A 24,484-nucleotide genomic window follows, 5' to 3' on the forward strand; every position below is an offset into this window, starting at 1 on the left:
CCCCAAAAAATACTTTATAGTTTAATCTAAACAAAAACTCTTTTCTTTATTAAACTCTATAAACTCTTTATTACTTTATAATATTCCCTTCTCTGCTGAAGTATTACTTATTTGCCTTAGCAAACACTAATTAACAGATTTTGAATGTTTGAGAGTTGTTGAACTCTCAAAGTCTTGAGACCTCACAAAGCGTGTATGTCAATCCTGCTTTTTTAATATCCTCAGGGCCCGTGTTTTGAGGTGCCATTTGGTTGTAACTCTCAGTAGAGATCTCTCTCAGCACCTGGAAAAGTAGAGCTTTATTCTGGCACAGATTCTGTTTGCTTTATGAGCCGCCATCTGGCTACTGATGGCTGTATGTGTTGTTAGAAGGGTTTGCAGTGGGAGCAGTCAGACATTAAGGTTTTACTTAAAATTGTCTGTGCATGTGTTCATGTTTTTTTCCCTCAGTGACGCAAAGTCCCAATGGCTTTTTGAAGCTTTAGGATGCTGCCTTATCAACGCACTAAAACTGTTGCCCTCTCTTGTGTGTGTGTTAGTCCGGGTTTACAGTGTTCCTCCAGAGATTATCTTTCTCTGTGTGTGCTGTGAGACTTTAGGGAAGTCAGTGTGTGTAATGTGTTCATTGGTAAATCCTCATACAGTCTCTCTCACTCTGTTTTCGTGTTTTTCAGTCTTGTGTTGTTAAACAGAGTTCAGACTAAGCTAGGCTGACACGAATGCTGATGATTGAATCGTACAAACACACATTATCCAATTTGCCCACTTCCTTCAGACTTTGACTTAGAATTTCTTGGTATTATTGCAAATTAACCCAGTCGTTTTTTTTTTCTGGCACATTGACAATACATAACTGTAGCTAAAAATAAAAATGTAAATAGCGTCAGTGAAAATGTTGGCTGAGCATGTAATAATCTTCACTAATGGTCCGACCGGACCAACAGAGAAAAACTGTTGAGCCGTCTTACCCTGACAAAGCCAGCTTTCACACACAGATCAACCTGACAGGAAACTCACCTTCACACGTTTCTACATACATACACATACAAATTACACACACATATCATGCACATATATCAACACTCTCCCCACATGCTCACACTCTTTCTCACCCATTCAAAGCTGTGCAAATCTATGTAAAAACAAATCAACACCCCTAGACTCACTTTGCGATGTGTGCACATTCTGTACACGTGCGTGTGGAGTCGAGTGGAATAACTCCATCTTACTGTGAATGTGTGCTTCTCTCCTCTCGGGGCAGAGGCCTCACAAAGTCCACATTTAGCTCGTCAGAGGGAAGCAAGTGTGCCGAGAATGTGAGGAATTCCTCCGCCGACTCGACTCGGGTTCAGTACAGGCACTCTCAAAGGCATCTCTATTACAGCCAGACAGGCGGCCCTTATAACACAACACACACAGATATGCATTGCAACCACCTGGAAATCTACTCTACAAATCAGGCCACACAGGAGATTGAGCGTAAACATACAAACACACACTCTGAATGGGCTCATTTAGAGGAGATTTAACATGATATTGTGGCTCTAATGCTTTTGAACACAACTTTATTAAACAGTTCCGGCTCTATCTGATTGGACGAGCCACATTCAAAGCCTGCGTTAAAGGGAAAGTTCCCCCAAAAATGAAAATTCTGTTATCATTTACTCACCTTCAAGTTGTTCTAAACCTGAACACAGAAGAAGAAATTTTGAAGAATATGGGTAACCAAACACTTGTGGGCCCCCATTGACTTCCATAGATGGAAATAAAAAATATTATGGAAGTCAATGGTGCCACACAACTGTTTGGTTACTTAATAATAATTTTATAGTGGTTGACTAATTCACTGATGATTTACGTAAAGTAAGTTGGATGGTGTGTGTGTGTGTGTCTGTGTGTGTGTGCGTGTGTGTGTGTGTGTGTACACTACTGTTCAAAAGTTTGGGGTCAGTAAGATTTTTATTCAGCAAGGATGCATTAAATTGATCAAAAGAGGCAGGCAAGACATTTATAATGTTACAAAAGTTTTCTACTTAAAATAAATGTTAAGAGACAGTGATTCTTTTTTGTTAGGATTCTTTGATGAATAGAAATTTCAAATATTAAGCAGCACAACTGTTTTCAACTTTGATAATACATTTAATTTCAATTTAAATAACTTTAAATTGTATATAATATTTCACAATATTACTGTTTGTTGACTAACTGACTAATTCATTGTTGATTATTTCATTTTATCGTTTTATTAGTCGTTATCGTTATTATCGTTAGTATATTAATGTAATTATTTAATTTTTGAAAAAAGTTGGCTATATGGTAAAATCACTGTAATGCCTTTTATCTTGTGCCCTGCTTCAGTAAACTTCCGTTACATTATTTTTTGTACAGCCTAGAGCAGAAAATTATCTCAAACTTTAGCTGTTTTTGCCGAATGAGTAAATCCACCTTTCCTAATAGATTGTGATACTGTATGTTGTATCACATGATCCGCTTGTGTAGGCAGTCGGCACACTCGAGATAAGACAGTGATCAGCGCTCCTCCTGATAACAACATGTGTTAATCAGTGCAGACATCTCGTATCTGTTGTGTGTTCGCGGGCTCTGATACACCTCTCTTATCAGTAATTGTTTTAATTGGCGTGTGCGGTTAATGAGATGCTGTCACAGATAAGACCAGCGCAGATTGCAGGCGAGGACTGTGACTTGCCACCGCCGGCCCTCTTTGAAGGGGAGATAATGAAAGGCCACAAACAAGGGGAGGGGCCAGAGCTGAGCATGAAATATTTAAATCCAGACAGCTTCAAAGTAGATCCTCATGTGCCATTGCATTGACTTCATCTTCATCGCCTCACACTTGCACGCAACCGCTCGTGTCATCCTAAGGGTTATGAGTGCTTTAGAGATGATTCCATTCTTCCCATCACTCCCTCTTTGTTCATTCTCCCCCATCATTCCTCTCGTTCGTTCTGTCGTGTTCTTCTGTTACCTGCAGGGAAATCAAAGCTCTGTCTTTCTCTCCCACAAGATTTCTGACATGTTAAAGCTTTCTGTCACACAGGGGAGGCACACCTCCTCTCGATCTCTCCGTCTCTCTGCCCCCCAGCAGGGTAGCAGCCAGAGAGAGAACAAGGACCTTATTTAGCTGGGCTCTCCCTGTGAAACGCAATTAGAAACCCCTCCAGCGCTGGTGGGGGCATGGGGTGAGATGCAGTTAGAGAGACGGAGAGGAGGAAAGAGGCCTGTCAGCCTGCTGGTGTTTGAAGTCTTGAGGCCATCTCTGATCCCCAGAGAGCCAGTCATCAGACGCCCACTTTGTAGCATTTCAAACCAATGAAGCCTGGAGTGAGTCAGTCGAGGCGGGCCGGGGGTGGGGGCTGCGCACTGGGGCTGACAGAGAGGTCCTGACAGGGCGTTTGAGAGACCTAGTCCTCCCCCCACTGCCCGCATGTTTCTGCTGTCATCCAGAGCGCTTCGGGCCCCAGCGATCTATGGCAGGTCAGACAGATTTTGATGGCACGCTTCCTGGTTATTTCCTGCCGTGATTTACCTTAAAGTCACAGCGGGATTCTCTGTCTTGCTCGCCCTCCCTCTGTGTCTGTCTCTCATGATCCCTTTATTTTGCTTTCTCTCTGTCTATCTCTGTCCAGTGCTCTGTATCTCTCCCTGTATTTCATTCATTCAAACAGGGATGTAATATGGGCGGCCCTTATCTCACTAATAAACAAAAGCAATCTTGGAAAGTCTTCTTACCTTTTCAAAAGTTTGCGGTTGTTAAGATTTTTAAATGTTTATGAAAGACATCTCTTATGCTCACCGAGGCTGCATTTATTTGATCAAAAATTCAGCAAAACAGTAATAGTTACAATTTAAAATAACTGTTTTGTATTTTAATATATTTGAAACTGTAATTATTCCTGCGATGGCAAAGCTGAATTTTCAGCATCATTACTCCAGTATTCAGTGTCACATGATCCTTCAGAAATCATGCTGATTTGGTGCTCAGGAAACATTTCTTATCATTATTAATGTTGAAATCAGTTTTGCTGTTTAATGTTTTTGTGGAAACTGAGATGAAAAAGAATTAATTATTCTTTGATGAATAGCATTTACTTGAAATAGAAATCTTTTGTAACGTTATACGTCTGTACTGTAATTTTTGATCAATTTCGTATGTCCTTGTTAATTAAAGGTATTCATTTCTTTAAAAGAAAATCTTAATGACCCCTAACATAATTTCCCTCTTTTTCATAGCCAGTTTGAGTCCATTAGACAGGGGTATTAATAAGGGATCTTCATAAGCCTGAACCAAAATGGCCACAAACCAGATCAGTGTGGTGATTTAACTCTTTTTAACTTTACACCCTTATGATACTGAGGAGGAATTAGATTTGTAACATTGCGCATATTATGACATAATGTTTTTATAAAGACGCTTATATGTGTTTCCATGTGTGTTATTACTTTCAGGCTATATAACTAAATAATATCCATATGGCACAAGTTTATTTGAATGAATAAATCCTGGATGCGTTTAAACGCTATTATTAATATTTTTGCATTCATGTATTGGTTTTTCTGCTGATTTTTATGGCTGTTTTGTGTGACTGACTGCTCTGAAATGACTCTTGGCGCAGCGACCTGTACTCTCAGTCATGCCTGTAATTTGGACCAAAAGGGCCCTCTGCTTTTCTCTCCTTTCCTTCCCGCTGAAAATATGTTGAGTGAACGACAGACGAAAACATATTAAGGGCGTAACCAGAGCATTTGAGACAGGAGGGATAAACCAATTTTCCTGTACAGTTTGTTTAAAAAGAGCGAGAGAGCAGCTAGACCTGCACTGGTGCTTATCAGCCAACTGGCTTGACTCTGGCCTGTGTCATTATGGGCTTCCAGATGGTGATAATGTTGAACATTGTACTGCGCATACCATTTGCCTGCTCTAAACCGCCTTTTGACTGAGGGAGATAGTATCTAGACAAACTGATAATACTTCAGTTACACACTCACTCTCTTTTTTTCCCGCTGGGTAAGCTGAGTGCGTGCGTTTCCTGGACCTGTGTGAAACGATACACGTTGTGAGGGTCATATCACAAAGCGCGGAAGCCGAAGATAATTTAGTCTGAATAGACAGCTTGCTTTTAAAATTCCTAATGTCTCGGTGGAACTGATGGACGTCTCATACTCCCTCCTCCCCCTTTTTTCTTTTTGCTCACATATGTTCATCTAACTTGTATCTAACTTTCTCCATTCTCTTGATGCGTCCAAATGTCAGTATCATTTTTTTTAAATCCCTGAATGAGTGTGTTGTGAATTTGTGTTGCACGTCACATATTTGTGTGTTACTACAGGCTGTGTACATCTTCCCCCTACTGTTATGTGCTGTGTGAATGACAGATTAATATATGTATGGTAGGGAATCTGAGGAAGGAAGAGAGAGCGGCTGTCAGCGCGCTGTGTTTGGGGAGGAGGGAGATTAGAGGAGCTGTCATAGGCTGCGTTGAGCGGTCTCACACAGATAAGTCTCAACAGCGAAAGTGTTGTACCACTGCCTGTAAACAGGGAGCGAGAGATGGAAGATTATCTGGAGTTTTGCGTTTAGAGTTTTGTGTGTGCGCGGCTCAAGGTTCACCTGTTTTGTTGACTGTTCCATTTCAAAGACGTTCACTTTCAGACATATTTAATAATGCAGGCAAAATCCTCTAAAAGTAAATCAGTTTTATTAGTTTGCTCTTTTTCCACTTATCTTAAAGTGATGCTTCACTCAAAAATTTAAATTCTGTCCATTCAAATTCATTTTTATAAATTTGTTAAAGGGTAACTATACACTAAACCAACTTTTTTTAATTAATGATCTGTAAGACTGGGGCTTTATTAGTGCTGTTCATTGATTCGAGTAACTTTTTTGACATTTGGGTATAAAGTGTTTTAATTCTACAATATATGGTGTAAAAACGTCTGAGTGCTGCCCTCTTCAGGTTGAACGGTGGCTACTGCAGTTGAATTTTCCTATTGGATGTTTGCGGTAGTTCGTGACGGTAGCGGTGAGAGCTGACGTAAGCAGGTTTCAGCTTACCACACCCTTGGTACGAGCTACCACGTCCATGGCAGTATAAAAACCATCTTGTTTCGTCAAAACCACTGTAGCGAGTCAGGAGTTGGAATTGCGAGTATTGAAAACGATCAGGATACGATCCGTTCATCCCCTCTATCTCCGCTGGGCTCCGCCCACTTTTCCAGCATTTTTCAAATATTGCCAGTGGGTGGAGTCAGGCTCTGACCAGGGGTTTAGTTACCCTTTAAGTGGTTTGAAGCCAACAAAAGGTGTTGCTGTTCCAGGTCAACACACGTACCTGTACATACACTGTCCTATTATTTCTTCTCGTGAACAGTGCAGCGCTTAGCAGATTGCAGACAGTGGCTGCCGGTGGAACCGGAGGAGCCTTATCGCTCTGGATTTCTGTTTGTGGAAAAGAACCGAGGAAAGCAGATCGCTCCATCTTTGCATCTGTGTCCGCAGCTCTTTTTTGTCTTGTGAAAAACCTCTCCCCTCCTCTGGGCTAGCATTGTCGATCTGGTGTTTTACACACCACTAATACCATCTCGAAGGCCTCCCAGATGAGCTGGTCAATGTTCCCTCCTGACTGACGAAGTTTTAAGTGTCACTAGAAATGGACCTTTCTTTTGAGCGTCTCTCAAAGGCTCTAGCTGAAAAGAGCACAGAGAGAACACAAGAGAGGAGATTACAGACAAGGGCCGGTCAGAGCTACCCTATTTAACACATTATATCCAGTCCCCTCAGGTTACACTTATGCACAGCAATATTTTAAAAGGGAGCGAGAGAGAATGAGGATGAGAGATTGCTTCCGTAATAGCTGTAGAGACCATAACAGAGTGCCGATCTCTTGTGATTGCAATCTAGCACCGAGTTCCTATGAAATTAAACCATGCGTTTTGAGTGGGAAAGAAAGCAGGGAAGGGAATGGGCGGGAGGTATAAAGGAGAAAGGCAAAATGCAGCTCTGGTTACTTTGAAGCAGAGGATAAAGGCCAGAAAAAGGAATCAAATTTGACAAAACGCAGCAGAAAGGGCTTATGGTCTATAGGTGGAATTGTACAGCCACATACAGCAATTACTGGCATGCATAGCATAACTCTCGATATTAATGTTTGATCTCCTATTCCACTTTTCTGCCAAGCTTCACCAAGTGCTTTTCCATACCCCACTGCCACTTTAAATTATTTTTTTGGCAACTCTGCGACATGTTCTCTCACTGCATTTCCTTCCATTTATTTCTCTCTCTCTCTCTCTCTCTCTCTCTCTCTCTCTCTCTCTCTCTCTCTCTCTCTCTCTCTCTCTCTCTCTCTCTCTCTCTCTCTGTGTTTCTCTCCCTGCTTTCTGTAGTCTGTCAGCGTTTCATTTGAATTAAAAATAATCTGCGCTGAGAGATCCGGACGTTGATTGTGGAGCGGAGAGCGGTAATCACAGGCTTGAGGTTTCGCTCAAATCTGATGATAGGCATTTAGGAAAGCGAGCTCTGATTTTGGGGACGAAGGCTGCTTTGGTGCACCTCATCCAAACCCTGACATGCTCCATATGTAATCATAATGTAATCATATCTATTTAATCAAATATAGATGAAAAAGGGACCTTTTTTATAGCCAAACCAATTTTGCCACGGTTACGTCCACATAAAAATATACTATACGGTTTAGAAAAAAATTACAAGCATAATATATTATGTAGTAAATGTGAACCTCAAATAAAAAAAAAAAGAAAGAAAGAATATTATTATGATACTTGGATCTGTTTAAATTTTGAATAAAATTTAAAATGTTTCCTGTTACAATTTTGTCCTGGCATATAGTTGCAGCTGCAATTAAAGTGCTTAAAAGGGTCAGTAGAACTCATTGCTTGAACATGTATCCATAACTGCACTTTGTATGGATAATTACCAATGATGTTTCCTTGAAACTCTCAAGGGTTTTCGATAGTGGCCCTGCTGACCTGATCCTGGGGCTGGGAGCAGGGGGCCCCTAAGCAGCACTAAACCTGTCCTCCACAGACTGCACTTAGCTCATTTAGAGTCTGATAGGCCTAATAAGCTTCAGCTGCCTCTGTATTCTGAAAGTCTGTGGGCTAAACCTAGATTACCTCAGGCTTGTTGTGAGACAGAAATTAGCAGAGGGCAAAAATGTGTGAGGGGAAGTATTTTAAAAGCCTACCCCCTCCTCTCCCTTGAGTGGCATTGACTTCTCTTGGATCCCAATCATTTAATGTATTTGTTACTGTCAGTTTATCCATATGATGAGTAAATAGCCCCTTTCACACATACAGTCATTACTGGTAAATTACCAGTAAAGTACAGGTAAGAGATCATGTGTGAGGAGGACCTTTAAAAAAAAAGAAGAATATTATTATGATACTTGGATCTCTTTAAATTTTGAATAAAATTGAAAATATTTCCTGTTACAATTTTATCCTGGCATATTTGTTGCAAATGCAAAATACCTGTTCAAAAATACTGGTAAATTGGTTCTGGCAATTTACCAGTAAGGAAAGTTGTAACATTACCAGTAAATTGCCGTTATGATGCTGTGTGTGAATGAAGATTACCAGTATGAGTATGAAGTCATAACGCGCTGACGTAAGAAGTCTGCTTTGGGCCAATCATAAAATTAGTATGGAGATGACGTGATTACTCCGTGCTGTTTACAGTAACCGCCGCTGCTTTTCAATAGTTTTTTATGTAAATATATGCACTAGATGGATATCTTTGACCGTTGCGCCACATCTCGCAGCTTTTTCAACGTGTTGCGCTTGAGACCAAGCCTTCTTTTCCATCAATCAGCGCTGTGGCTCTGCAGTTGGATTATGCGCATCTCGTATTTTTAAGAGCAAAAGTTAACATGCATTACTTACATGAACTAACCATGAACGACACCTCTGTTCAGCATTAGTTAATATTTGTTAACGTTAACTCACACATGTACTAATGCATCAGTTCACATTAACAGCACGGTTAGTTAACATTAGTTAATGCATTAGTTAACATGAACTAACCATGAACAATGCCTGTAAATAGCTTTACGTAGCAGTTGACACACACTAAGAACATTTCTAACTCACCATGTTACCCTAAATGTAAAAATACTGTTGTGTGCCTTATCAACACTCTTTCATATATATATATATATGGCATTGATTTGTTGCAAATAATGTAATAATACTTTACTTTTCCAGCAATGTTGTTCACAATAGATTACACATGTTGAACTTTATTTTAACTCACACAGAAAAATAAACTCATGTCTGTTGTTTGGTTGAGGCAGATGTTGGAGGTTGAGTGCATGTGGTGTTATATTGATGGAGCGTGCAGCTCCTTTTTTACCCCCTGGCTCAAAGGAGAAGGGGTGAGAGATATAGAAAAGGAAAGATAAACATCCAGCAATAAGCTAACTCATTCTCTTACTCTGTTGGGGGCAGTCAAGGTCAGAGGTCACTGCAATGCGAGTCCCTTGTTAATCCATTGACCCGCAGTGCAGAGGGTTAATACTGGTTTGCTAAGCCACGGGACCCCAAATCAGTCAGATTAAGGAGATTTTCCAGGAATGTCCGGCTTTATCTGAAGATTGCTGGATTGTTTGGGTTTGAGTGGCCATGGACTGAGGTTAGTGGAATTAGATCTTCAGGCTTTTCCTCAAACCCTGGGGGAAGGAGGTAAATATTACACCACGGTTTGGAAACACAATTAGGATCGGTCTTAGCGTATAATTGCTAAAGACGTGGTTGATCAGCTTAGTCTTTAATTCTTTTTCCTGGTGTTAAATATCCCTCCATGTTAGTCCCAACAACACACAGTGCAGCTTGCCATCTTGTTATTTTATAAAGGTGTAGTCACATTTACCGTTGCTTGCCAAAAATTTGTGGGTAAAATCCTGTCATTTCAACAATAATTCATGTTATCTGGAATTTCACATAAAGGCAAAGTTTTTTTATGTTTCAAATTCACCATTTTTTGACCACCAGAACACTGCTTGGTTTGAAAGTGACTGTTAGGTGTGCGGTTTTCTACTCTATTGATAGTGTACAATGGACCTTTTTCTCAGCGAAATTTCAGCAAATATGACTGTCTTAATATGCTGCATCTTTATAAACTTTTGAACAGCTGTAAATTTGCACATCTTTGCCCCCTGCTAATTATTCAGTAGGGCAAATGGTGCTTTTCTGGGTCAGCCTGGGTGATTTTAACCCCAATGAAGAAGGCTGTGGCTGAGGGAACCAGAGAGGTGTGTGCTGCTCATGAAGAGAGTCTCTGTCTCCCTCCCCTTCACAGTAGCTGCACCCTACTGGGAAATTCATTAGTAGCTGACATCATCCTCACTCCGGCCAGAGAGTGAAAGAATATCATTCTATCCCAGTTCCCTCCTCCTCCTCCTCCTTCTCTCTCTCTTGGTCGCTCCATCTCCTGTTTGCACTTAGGACTCCGCTACCAGAAGCTCTCATTGAGCACCGTGCACACACACCCGCGCGCGCTCTCACACGCATAGTCTGTCCGGTGAAGCTGAGCGGAGGAAACACGCTCCGTGTGTGCGAGGCAGAAAGAAGCAGGGGGTAGAAGCCTATGGGTAGAAGCTGAATGAAGTCAGGTTAGAATCAGGAAGTGGGAGGACTCGGTCGCGCTGTGGGTGAATGAGAGAGTTTGTATGGATACAGGCAGCACTTGCGCGAGGAACGGGAGCCAGCGACAGGACACGAGCTTGAAACCAGCGACGATTTCGAAGAAAGGAAGCGGCGGTCGGGGTTTTTAGTGCGGTTTTACTCCACCCAATCTGCATATAGGAGGAAAATACTGTATGCTTTGTTGGATTTTCTAGCTCTGCACGAGCGCACGGGAGAGAGGCGCGCGGATGGTTTGTTACTGAGCGCGCCCCTGACACAAAAGCACATAAGCGGCAGCTACCGTGAAGCGACGGTTGGCGAGGATTTCAAACGGCCAATTCGCGCGAAGGGGGCGAACTGAAGGATTTCTCCACTTCTCTGCGCTCTTGGGTTCCAGACACATGTCTGCCTTTGTCCGGGAGCCTCTCTTGCTTTGAGCTCTGGATGTTTTTCTTCTTCTTCCATGGGAAAAGGCTTCTTATTTTGCATGGCTGTCATTCTCTCAAAGGGAGCGAGAGGAATTCGCCGCCTGTTTATGGATTACATTGTTTGACAAGCAGAATGTGAAACGGCGTATTTACTAAACCTAATAAAAGTGATTTCTTGACTTATTTTCCTCCGTGCCAACCTCGCCACATTAAAAGGTAACGTTACACCGCACCTTCATATTCCTCAAAAAAAAATGTTTTAGTTCATATCGATAACCACAATGTCATTCGACGTTTTATGGGAATTTTAAAGCAGTTTCATTGGATTACTCGATGGCTGGAGGATTTGGAGCGTTGTTTTCTTGTCGTTGGTTGTGAATAATTATAGTTGAAATCTCTGCAGTGAATGTTGCCAGATGTTTTTTGGTTGTGGTTTGAATAAAAAAACTCGCGGTCACGCGAACGCATCGTTATGTGGAAATCTCTTGACGTCATGTGTTAATGAATGCATATCACCTTGTTAATCATATAATCATTATTATTGACATTTTTAGATCTTTAAATGACCCTAACATTTTATTTACATAGCTAGTTTTAAATGTAGCCTACTTAAAATGTGCACATATTTGGGAGGGTTTTCGTAACTTGTCAGTAGGCTATCGTTTTTTGCCTCGAGCTGGTTATGGATATAGTGTTGCTAAACCTGTCAGAATAATTGTCTCCAAATTAGCTGTTTTGTGTCCAATGTGTATCCAATTAAAGACGTAGGCTACAAGGTGTACCTTTACACCTTTTTGTTTGTTATTGTCTTGGTTAATAATTCCAAAATTGTTTAAAAAGTGCACATATCATTTCCTCTCGAATGACTGAGTGGAGAGCCAGGTCAGATGCTAATGGATGGACTGCAATGGTTCTATCTTTGTTGCTGTTTAGCCAATTGAATTAGCCGATGCCCCTTTGACACCACATTGTCACTTAAATAGGCGTTCATTACCTAAATGCTGTGTAAATTGCAATGCTGGATGTTTGCACAATAACATAGCAATGTTAATGCGTTCAACCCGTTTCAAGTGCAGCGCATCGTTTTGCGCATGGAGCCACAGTGCCATCCAGTGGCCGCTCTGGGAAGAGACTGAATCTTTGCGCTCATTAGTGCTCCGCTACCTTTGATGATGAAGCCCACCTGTTTAGTTCTGAAGCAGATGCACTGACTCTCTTTTTGTCACTCTCTCTCAGGGCTCAGATGCCAGCTCAGAGAAACTCTTCAGCACAGCTGCAGTTAAAGGTATGGTTGTCTTTCTTTATTCCATACTGCCAATATGCTTGCTTGTTATTGATTGTGTAAATTACAGTTCTGTAATAGTGAAATTGCTGTTGACAGATTATTATACCTGTCCCATGGAGGCACATACTCCAAATGATTGTTGTTTTCTTAATATTATAATCTCCAAAAAATCAACATGTAATATGTGAGAAATAATCCAGTCTTTGCAATACTGTTTTATAATGTAGGTATTGTATGAGTTCTGGAAGCAGCATGCAGTTTTTGATGTGTTACAAGACAAACTTGAATCCGTCACATTATACCAGACAACCTTATTTACCAATATCACATTCAGATTACGTTTGATGTGTTTTGCTTTCTGGGGCGCCATGGGAAATAACGCATTTCCTCGAGGCCGACTGCGATTCCATTGACAGACACAGTGTGTTGTATCCGTGCTTTCTCACAGCGTATGGGCTGGGAGAAATCCATCTGAGCCACTCTGTTAAACAGATCCCAATGTGCTGCTGAGTGATGAATGAGAAAATCCATTTCAGGCGCGCAGCATGTGTAAACGCCACACACTGGGTCCCATGTGCAGCGGCGTCTGGCTTCTGTTATGGAAATTGATTAGTTGTGAAATGCTAAATAAAGGTGCTGGATCTGCGGCACAGACGGTAGTAGAAGAAGCAATTCTACCCTGCTGGCTTGATACTCCGTGTGTGTGATATTGTTTGCCGTGTCTATTTTAAAAGCCCGCTTTGTATTTATACATTGAGGAGCTGCGATGTGCGCACCGTCTGTTCTTTGTGTGCATGTAAACGTCCCGCCAGGTGCGTAGGAAGTTTGTTCGTGTTGAGACTGCGGTAAGAACTTGCCAGTCAAAGGATCCGAGGCATTGAGAGCGGAGTCAGTTGAGTTGCTTTTAAAACCTCAGTGTCTTTAGACAGCAGGAGCCCATCAGCACACTGCTAATTTGCTCTTAAAGCCTTTGGAATTTGAGCTCCCCCATTTTACAAACCCCTGGCAGGCCAACATAATGGAGCCCAGCCTTGTGAATCCACATTCCTCTGTAATGGTGCGTTACTAGGATGGAGAGCATGATGGGTGGGGTGGGGAGGGGGCGACGGAGGCTGGAAAGAGATCTGACCCCGGGGAGGACGTGAGAGAGAACGACTGATTGATGCCGACAAGCCTTTTTCCTCCTTTTTCTCCTTGCTTCACTCCCTCGGGACTCCAAACACATTTCCCACATTCTGCTCTTTGAAGGCCTTTAGAGGTTTGATTTGTGTGGTTCAGAGGGCTGCTGAATTGCGACCCTTTTTTTCGGAAAGGCTTTCCCTCCTGGAGACGCCTCTCCGTGGCCATTACGACCCCTCTGAAAGGATTAAAACTCTCTTTATGCGCCTTAAACTAACACATGCCCGCCTCCTCTGCTTCTGAAAAGCTGGCGCTTGGGAAACAGTACACAAATATGCTTTCTCTTCTCACTGACTGCCAGGCCACTTCGTCTCCCTCCAGACTCTATTTCCATTTAAATGTGTCTTTTCTCTGTATTTTCCCTCTCTCCTTCACGTCCCCTTGTCCCCTTCTCGCCTTGCCATGTACAAATCCTTTCAGTGGCAGAAGGGATGGTGCAAAGAGGATCGTCCTCCAAAGCACAGGTGCAAATGAACTGTGGTATTTTTATTGGAGGGTTTACGATGATAAAGACACTGAGTGTACACAGGACGCTGCTCTCTGTTACAGAGGATTACCCGTCACTCAGACTCTTAACCCTTATAAACAAAAGAAGAAAGAGAACGCAGGACTGAAGAGCAGAGAGACAGGCAACAGAAAAGATGTCAATATTTGCCTGGAGCCTATCGAGAGAGACTCCCTTTTTTTTCACACTTTTTGTGTCTGTTTGACGCTCACAAAATGCCTCACATTCAACAGCTAGATGAGACGGAACCATCACCTCTTAGGGGAAATATATAGATCAAACTCCACAAGAGTAAAGCAAAACTGATCTTAGATTATTTATTGGTCTGTAGGCCATTTTGAAAGCTTGAGAGGGAAGGTGATAAAAAGTTGTTGGAGGCAGAAAGGATCGAGAAGCGAGCTGCAAGCTTCAGACTTGACATATGCTAACTACTAGGTCATGGCCCTGACAAAATATCTTAGAGTTGATCTTGTTCTGCTTAATTTGTGTTTGTGTGACAACAGGAAGTTTCTTGTGAGTTTCAATCTGTTTGATCAGTAAATCTGATTGCATATTCCCACTTAACATGTTCTTTAGCCAAATTAGACCCTCTTCTCTGCTCTCCTATTTTCTCCTCTTCTTCTCTCCCTCCTGATGTTGTTTGTAATTGTTGCTTGTTTTCTTTTTTTCTCTCCTCATTGCTCCATCTCTCACTCCTATTAAGCAGAATCATTAAATGTTCGACTTAATTACTGTCTCTCTTACATAGCCTGCAGGTGGCTGCCAACCAGCCTGCCTCAATTAGTGTATTCATCGCCCTCGTCTTGCGTTTCTAAGAAGCCTTTTTGCTCGATTTCGGATCAAGTTAGAGTGAAAACAGTCATGTAAAGGTACTTCAAATGAACTGTGACCAGTTAACTACTTCTTTTCAGATTCTGAGACTTTATAGCAGTATTTATGTATATTTTATGTCTTTTGCAATTACATTGTTCCCTCCATGCTGTTCAAAGTGGGACCAAACCGTTTACAAACATACTTTTTTACACAAGTCCATATTTTTGACATTTTAATAAATTTTCTGTCATTTTCTCAAGATCAAAAGAAAAATAAGTCAGGACCTTAAGGAAATGACAACAACAACAAAATGCAAAGCTTCTGTGGGATTCCAGCTTGGTGGTGTTAGGAACTTAAGATGGTTGACTTTGGTTATCTTGACAAAAAATTATCTTGGAGTTTTCTTGAAGATGCGTCTGAAAGGGGTCTGTCCAGTGCAAAAAATTAGAGGGAACATTGAACGTAACTATGAAGTAGTACGATTATTGTTATGTACTGTTATGTAAGATTATTTTACAGATCATATTTTTATGTTAAGCAGTTATTTTTTCTCGCTATAAAAATAGAGTACTTCTAATATTTCAGCTAATTTAAAAGCACTTGTTAAGTAATGATCATATTCTCTATATTCAATGTAAAGCCAAGCTTCTAAGTTTTAAAACGACACCTATTTTAAGCAAGTGGCTGTTAAGTAATGTAATAACTAGGGGTGTGACGGTTATTATAACCGTGAGACCGACGGTTATAGTTGAACACCGTCATTAGAACTCTATAACCGCCAAAACCGTGTTATTAAAATATCTTGCAGATAAGGTTATACTAATATCAGTGTTGGGGAGTAACGGAATACATGTACCGGTGTTACGTCTTCAGAATACAAATTATGAGTAACAGTAGTCTCCACAGAACATAAAATATTCATTTTATTTTATGTTTCGTGTTCGCATTTATGAGGAAAAAACAATGTTACGGACGTGACCGGTCTGAAAGCGCCACTAAAAGACGTGACAATTTAATCACGTCTCACAGAGTAAAACGTTCACAGAGACATCAAACAGAAAGAACAAAACCTTTCTTTAAAGTGAATTTCGTTTTGTATTAATTGTATCTTAATTTGAATCAATGTTTCATCAACCAATTGCCTGGATTTAATAAATAAGAAGTAAATATAGCAGACGATAGATAATCACGAAACGGAGGCGCCGGCGCGTGAACTGGAGCTCGTCTCATAAATGAACCGAAACTCAGCATATAAGGTAGCCTACTTGCCTCACAGACATGACATGTCTACTTTTAAACAGAACAATTCAAACCGAAAGAAAACAGACTACAGACTGCTCTCTGCTTATGTAATCCGTATGAAATGTGCATTTCTCTCTGGCGCGTTGACTACTGAAGATCGCGAGTCAGCATCGTCAACTTCATCTTTGGCCGACACTGACAAAGAAAGGCCTGTTTTTTTTGTTTGTTAAGGATTTGTTTACTGTGTGTGATTCATTTAATGGAAAGCACATTCACTGCTAGTTGTCTTGCTGTTAATTTAAAATAAACGTAGAGCAAGTAGCTAATCAGTGTCTGCTCGTTTATTCAAACTAAGTTGTCCTATAACAGACGAACGTCGCAACGCAACGGAAAATGCTTAACGTGTTATTAAACACGTTGCGTTCATATTCTGGGCTCATCTGCTTTTTTGTACATAGTATAGCCTACTTTATTATGATTTTAGTATCATAATGATTAATAAATGCACGCACAATTATCCGTCAACTTGATAAATGTTGCAGATATGTTTTACTATGCACAAACAAATGCCTTTCAACTTATGTTTGCAAAATTCAGAATTAAATGAATGTGCAGCAATTTGTACAAATAGAGTCTGTAGGCCTACTATATGCATTGTAGCCATTAAATAAGCACATTTAGTTTCATATTTGTTAAAATATTATATTGTTATTTTTTTTCCATCTATGTTGATTATGAAAAGTGAACAGCATGAGTAAGATAGTATGTGCAATATATGGGGAGACATGGAGTGGGTCAGACAGGATTTTGACCACTTCATTAAGTTTTGTTTTGTAGAAAGCCTTTCTTTAAAGTATATGAATAAATTGTATCTATGTCTGGATTTAATAAATAAGTAGCAAATATAGCAGACAATATAATCATGACATGGAGGCGCCGGCGCATTGCATTGCACATGAACTGGAGCGCATCTCATCCTAAATTAACCGAAACTCAGTGTATGCCTCACAGACATGAGAAATATATCTATAGAAAGCTTGAAATGTCTTTAAACAAAACAATTCAAAAAGAAAAGAAATTTTTCACGCGTGTCACCGGATTTACAAATGCACATCTTGCTTGTTGCACGCACACATATTATGTCGAAATAACCAGATATTATGTTGAAATAACATTATTAATAATAATAAATCTTTAAGAATATTTGATTGAATGCTGAATGTTGTGCTTGTTCAATTTAATAAAATTAAAACTTTAATTGTGATAATTAAAATAATTGAATTTTAAATATTGAGTGGCCAAGTTTTGCTCATTTATTAATAGTATTTATATATACAGTGTTGGGGAGTAGTTAACTACAAGTAGCGACGCTACTAACTTAACTACATTTTTCAGTAGCTTGGCAGTAGCTCAGTTGCTTTTTAAACAGTGTAGCTTTTCCAGTAGCTAACTACTTTTTGCAGAAAGTAGCGGTGTAGCGCGAGCAAAAGCTACATTGCGTTTTATCGAGCCTGTGCAAATCAGCGCGATGCAAGGATATTCTTCTTCATGTTAGATTACAAACTAATTTTTTGCCATTACCGCCACCTGTTGTTTAATCACGCATCTTGCGGCTAACGGTTCACACTGACGTACAGAAGTGGGTTGACACTAGGGCTGTAACGATACACCAAACCCACGATTCGATTCGTATCACTATTTTGACCCACGATTCGATTCGTATCGCGATTCTATCACGGGGTGGGGCTTGAGGGGGCGGGGCTTGTGGTGAAAAAAAGAGATTTTGAGAGAAGAAAAAAAAAAACGGTATTTTTATTAAATAACATTAGGAAAAACCTGTATAATCTAAACACCAAAGAACAATAATAACTATGCAAATTATTAAACTATACTAGGCAGTGTAGGCTGCTGCTTTTGGGCTGTGTTCTGTACTCCAACTAAATTGATTTCGGGATGGTGCCGTAGGATATGCATCTGCATGTTGGACGTGTTGCCGGTCAATTGAGGATTAATTTAATAGAGGAATCCCCCCTTTAGATGATTCTCATGGGGAGGATTTTTTTTTTGTTTGAGGGGGAGAAAGGGGGGGCATTTTTTCCAAACAAAATTATTACATTTATCTTGCCTAAATGTTTGCGCTCATTGCATTTTTACAATGGGGTAATATTGTTGTTAAGAATTTACACATCACAAGGAAGCTTGATTTAAGTTGTTTAATTAAATTGAAAAAAGTAGCACAAATAAATACAATAGAATAAAGATACAAATAAAGACAATTAAAGAGAAAAGTTTTTGAATAGGTCTAACACTAGTATTCATATACAGATACTGAATAAAGTAATCAAATGGAAAATAACACTGGGTAGTATTTTAGTCCTGAATAAATTAAATACATAGGCTATTAATCCTGATTCCTTTAACTTAAAGCCATCTTTTGTTGTTTTGACAACAAAATTAATGACAGACACATATGGCTGCCGTCACTTTAAGAGCTAGTGCACGGATCCTGTTCATTATACTGGCATGCGTTTTATGCTTATTAAAGACAAAACCGACTATATTTAGAGTATAGCCTACTCACAAAGACCGAAATTGACAATTTTGCGTGTTAAAGCAATATAATCCGCGAAAAATAGTTACTAGCCAGCTGTTTTTGAGGCGGATTTTCTATGAATGTGCGCATAGAAAATAATCTCAGAGAGCGCGCGAGCACTGATTAGTTTAAAATCGCTTGAATGTTTAAACTGGTAAGACTTGGTAAGACTTAAAAAGACTTCAGTCACGATGCACTGCTGGCCCGATTGTGCAAGTGAATATTCCGTCATGCCCCGACCTTACAGTCTATGGTCCCGACTCCAAAACGCGAGTGTGTAGGCTATTATCGCCGCAGCGCTTGATGCTTGCCTTGCACAACACATTATGAGAAGAGATAGAAGAGCGCGCGGCACCGCTGAACACTCACGCTGTTTGTGAAATTGCGTCTGGAAGATAGTTGTTAAAAGAATGATTTGATTTTATTATCTGTGTGGATTACGATTGCGGGAATTTCCCGCATTATAAATGGGAGACCTGCGGGAATGATTAGAATTATGCGCAATACCCGCGCCGAAATTCGAGCCCTGGTTCTGGACAGGAAGGATAACTCTGGGAGTTGGAAGGGGTGTGATCGCGATTCTGCCTTCTCACATCGCGATACAGGATCGTGGACCTGAGTATCGCGATTTCGATTTTATATCGCGTATCGTTACAGCCCTAGTTGACACAGCCCATGATGGAGCAAGACGTGGCGGACGATTTGGAGGATGGAGAAACAACTAACGTTAATTACCCATGCCCTTATTTGTCCAAGTTCATGTCTCTCAAAGAAACGACAAGTAAGGTTACACTTTTGTATGCAATCTTTGCAAACCAAAGTTTAAAACGCTGTCTACGTCGAAGACCTCAAGCACAAATTTAAGGACGCACATACAGTAATGGCCATTTTAAATGTATTAATTATCCTGCTTTATTACTCTCTATGTTACATCAAATTTCTATTTCTGATTTAATTACCATGACCCGCCATGATCTGTCCGCCAGTTTGGTAATGAACATAAAAGACCACTAACGTTTGCGCCATCGTATTTGTCAGTTTAACAAAAAAATGTAATCTTAGTTTGTTTATCGCACGACAAAGGCTTTGATCTAATTAAATTGCTGTATAGATTTGATGTGACTGGTTTCAGAGCGAATTGTTTTAAACACTAAATATTTTACTTAAAACATTCCTCAGACACTTATTCAGTTATTTATAATATACTTTGTTCAAAAAAAGCAAAAGTAGTTTCAATGTAGCTAGCTACTTTTTGATAGTAACTTGTAGTGTAGCTAACTACTTTTCCAAAAGTGTAGCTTGACTGTAGTTTAACTACTTTAACTTGCGAGTAGCTTGTAGCTTGTCAACCTACAGTTTCAGAGTAGCTTCCCCAACACTGTATATATATATATAATTGCGCAGCTCCCCCTGTTAATGATCTAGCACCCCCTCAGCACCTGCGTTAAAAATTCTCTGGCGCCGCCCCTGCCTGTGTGGATGGTGTAATTTCTCTGACAATGACATTGTCAAGAGATTGAAAAAGAGGGGAATAGAGGCTGAAGAGAAGGAATGAAGAGGCAGAGAGATGAAGTTTGAGGCAGATGAGAGTTGTTAAGAGCTGGATGGATGGATGTGGAGAGCTCTTGAGATAGCGGAGCACTCGCTGAGTGCTGTAGTCTCACAAATGTCTGAAGCTCCAGCAGTGTATGTGTGTTAGTATGAATGTTTGCATTTTCATGTGCTTGACACTGGCATTAAAGGCTCAGCTTAAGGTTCATAATGCTATAGGTACATTAAATAACTAGAATAACAAAGTGCTGTAAACTGTAAAACCATATGTGTAGTTACAAAATTAATTAAAATAATATAGCCTAACAATAACCAGTTTGCAACACCAAGCATCATAATGGACTTTTTTTGTTCAGCTAAAATAACTGGAAGCGGTTGACACTGGAAGCCTTGCACTTAAAGTTAAAAATGGCTCGTATTGTAGAAATAAACTGGATAAAATAGATATTTTTAACCCTAAAATCTGATTGGACGAGGCACATTTAAGCCATTAAATAAACAGGACATGATCCCTACACAAAACCGTTGTAAAATGTATCAGTTTCTGCAATTTTTTTCTTAATTCAGAAAGTTGTGTTCATGTATTGATCTTGTGCCATTTTGTTAGCCTAAAGTCTACACTGCAAATGAGCTTCTCTTTAAAGCATTACAAGCGATGATTGTATTTTATTATTGACAAAGCTGTTCTCAGTCAGCTCGACTATGCTTCCTCATGCGACCTCATGCGACTATGCTTCCTATAAGTTTATCTGCATCTTGACTCGACATATCTCTATGGATATGGCTTTATAGTTTGTATAGAGACAGGCTGTAATTTATGGCTCTGTGAAAGTGTGTTTGATGAGAGATGGGCTGTAATTCACAGCACACTGCATTTGTAGTCTGCAGTGATGTCTCATCCCCTGACACACAAACACACAGAGGTTAACACACCATGGCCATCATCCTGATTTACTGCCCAAGGCCAGCAAACAATAGCACCACCCACTCTCACAGCCTGCTCAGTGATGCATGAGTGTGTGTGGATGTCCTTATGTATGAGTAAGCATTGTTGTATGACCATATCTGAATATTGTTTTTTTCCAGTAGGCTTGCTATAAGTGGTTTTCCTGCCATGGGGGAAACAAGAGTGTGTTTTAAAACAGCTTTAAGTAGAGCCGCACACTAGCGGAGCTGGGAGGAGAGGTGGAGATGCCGTGGAACTGGTGATGAATTGGAAGTCAGACACTCGTTTAACGCTATCCATCATCTCAGTCCGTCCCGCCTGTAGCCATAACACAGCCATGACTGCACTCCTGCACTCTCTCTCAATTTGTCCCTCTCTCTCAAAGAGGTCATTCTGAGGTTGTTCCCAAACCCCAAAGGTTGAAGGACTAAAGTAAATCCATTCATCTTGGTGATTGGAGGAGGATGCAGAGAGAGAGGAAGAAAGAAATGCTAGGGAGACGAGTCATTGTGTAAACATTACTATATCCGATATGTCACAATAAACGTGGAGAGTCTGGAAGCCATCAAGCTAAATGAAAGTTATGTGCAAACATTAAAAGGGGCTGCACTCCAGAGATAAATGAAGAGCCTACTACTTAGGGGCACACGGCAACTGCTAGCAACACTTTTGGACTTCTTTTTTCACGTGACGTTGTCTCATAAGAGAAGAACTGAGCAAAGTTTTTTGAATCACTCAATAGCGTAACAGGTCACCTTTGTGGTTTGGAATATATGTAAGTCTAAATGTAAACTCTAAATGTGGGAGATTAATTCTAGTTCAGATGCCATGATAAGCATATGTTAGAGTGCATACAAAGACAGTCTCTAATTTTCATTCTCATTGAGTTTGCTCGAGTCAAAAAGATCTTAAAGTGTTGCAATTGTATTTAATGACATAGTGACATAGCCACTCTGAGATTATTTAGCAATTATATACCACTGCTCAAAAGTTTTGGGTCAGTAAAATTAAATAATAATAAAAAAAAAGTTATACTTTTATTCAGCAAGAATGCATTTATTGATCAAAAGTGACAGTAAAGATTTACAATGTTACAAAAAAAAACAATTTCAAATAAACCTGAAAAAGTTGTATCAGTTATTAGTATTAGTATTTATAATAGCAACAAATCAGCATTTTAGAGAACGATTTCTGAAGGATCATGTGACACTGAAGACTGGAGTAACAATGCTGAAAATTCAGCTTTGCAATCACAGGAATAATTAAATTTTTATAATACATTCAGTGGAAAACTTATTTTAAATCATGATATTTTACAACATTACTGGTTTTTTTTACTGTTTTCTTTTTTGATCAAATAAATGCAACCCTGGTGAACCTACCACAAACTTTTGAATGTTAGTGTATTTGTGTGTGTTTATGCTTTTTTCCAGAACGTATTTTACAATGCATTGGCAATTCAAAGTGGACTTGTATATGTTCTTTGTCTGTGCTTAATCTGAAAAGTCTATGTATGTAAAATATCTGCTTGTCTTACCACCTGCATTGTACTTGATAGATGGTGGTTGACTGACACGAATGAATGACAGATACTGAAAGCAGAAGTGAAAAAGCTCTCCCTGTGGTTGTAACCCTGCCTTACACCTGTGATGACATCACCTTGTAACTCCCATTCCTTCTGTTTGGCCAAGATGAACATTTGTTTTATTTTCTCTCCCCTCTGTTTCTTTCCCTCTTGCTCCCACTTTTTCGTCTTTTCCAAGGTCTGTCATATAATTTTGTCCAATTATGCATATGGCATTTCAAGGTCTCTGTTGTAACAGAGCGATTCGTAAGCGGCTCTCGACAAGGTGTGTGTTTGTATGTGTGCTTAAGTATATTTTAACAAAAACCTCAAAGAAACATTAATTAGGCCTGAGGAAAGAGGAAAGAGGTGAGTAATCATGGGATATAGTGAGCACAAATACTGCAACACATTCTCCTAATTAAGATAAAGGTAAAGTTTCAGTTGGAGGAACTGATTTGTATCAGTTAATGCTTAACTTCACATAGCCTATGTTCAGTTCACCCCAGCACTTCTAAAACAAGCCTTTGCACATCTGCAGATGTATGTTTGTGTGTTTGATGGTCTTGTCTGGCTGTGAATGAGTAAGTAAATGTAATCCCTTCAATTTATTTCTCAATACTCCACTGGAAAATGTATTAAAATGCCAGCCCATGTGTTTAACCAATGCAATATTAGATCTACAGCTTAAGTTGTCAGACCAAGACTTTGCTTAGCATAACCTTATAATGCTGGGAAATCATTAGTTTTCTAAGGTCCAGCTGCTTGAAGAGATGGTTTAATTGTCCGTGGGCTCTCTGTCATCACAGATTGTAACACATCTTAGATTTGCAGATTTAAGTCCAGAGACTGATTTGAAGTCGTATAGACACAACTATGCCATTAAGACTGAAAGAGGAGCTGTTGCAGCTGTATGAAGTTCAGGAGGTAAAGCAGTTTTCCAGAATAGCTGCTAGATGTTTTTCTATAGATGAGCACCAGCCTGAAGTAGGATCAAGCTGGTCAGGAACTGTGACCTATAAAAAGACAGAGTGAGAGAGAAAAACCTTGTGGACACCCATGGTGGTAGCCGAGGATAGACACTTTGACTGACCACCTTCTGGGTGGGATAACTGCCTCTCTGCCACCCCTGTGGTCCCTCGGGGAGAGAGCTCCTTACTCAAATAGTAAACACTGAAACGCTCAGTTGGATAGCGGGGGGTAGAGGCACAGCTGGTGAACAGACTGAGTGCAGAATGTGAGCTCATATCTAGGAAAAGTATTAATTGCTCCCTGAAGCATTTATGCTTCCTAACTCAAGCCTCCCTCCATTTCCCAGCATTTCTTCTGCTGACTCTCACTCATACCTATCCAGGGTAAAAATAAACACCTTTTGCCCTGCAGGCCAGGATTAGGAACACCTCTCCTCACCTCAGTCACTTTCTGTTTCCATCACTTCTGCTAAATGCTCTGTTGAAATGTTAGTCAGAAGTCTCAGAGCTCCCCATTTGAGCAATCACTCAATCCATGACTGTCTTTCAGAGCAGTGTTTATGTGCCAAGATGGAGAACTTGCATGTATATAACTTAAAGAAGTACTGTGCTACCCAGATATGTTTACATCCCACGAAATAAACAATATAGTAAAATCTCAAATGATGGTTACATGGTCGTGGTTAGAGCCCGACCGATTTATCGGTCTGCCGATTTTATCGGCCAATATGAATAATTTTTTTTACGG

General features: G+C 40.1%; 1 protein-coding gene across 6 annotated transcripts in view; it reads left to right on the forward strand.

Annotated features, from left to right (window-relative positions):
- auts2a (activator of transcription and developmental regulator AUTS2 a) overlaps nt 1-24,484 on the forward strand; it is a 393,745-nt gene that overhangs the window by 329,055 nt on the left and 40,206 nt on the right. For all 6 annotated transcript variants that reach the window (XM_056247641.1, XM_056247645.1, XM_056247642.1 and 3 more), the window contains one exon: nt 12,324-12,372. In XM_056247641.1, coding sequence (XP_056103616.1) covers nt 12,324-12,372 — 49 coding nt within the window. The remainder of the gene's footprint in view (nt 1-12,323; nt 12,373-24,484) is intronic.

The sequence above is a fragment of the Rhinichthys klamathensis genome, unplaced genomic scaffold, assembly GCF_029890125.1.
Source record: "Rhinichthys klamathensis goyatoka isolate OS25496 unplaced genomic scaffold, OSU_Roscu_1.1 h1tg000050l_1, whole genome shotgun sequence".
NCBI classification, from domain to species: Eukaryota; Metazoa; Chordata; class Actinopteri; order Cypriniformes; family Leuciscidae; genus Rhinichthys; species Rhinichthys klamathensis.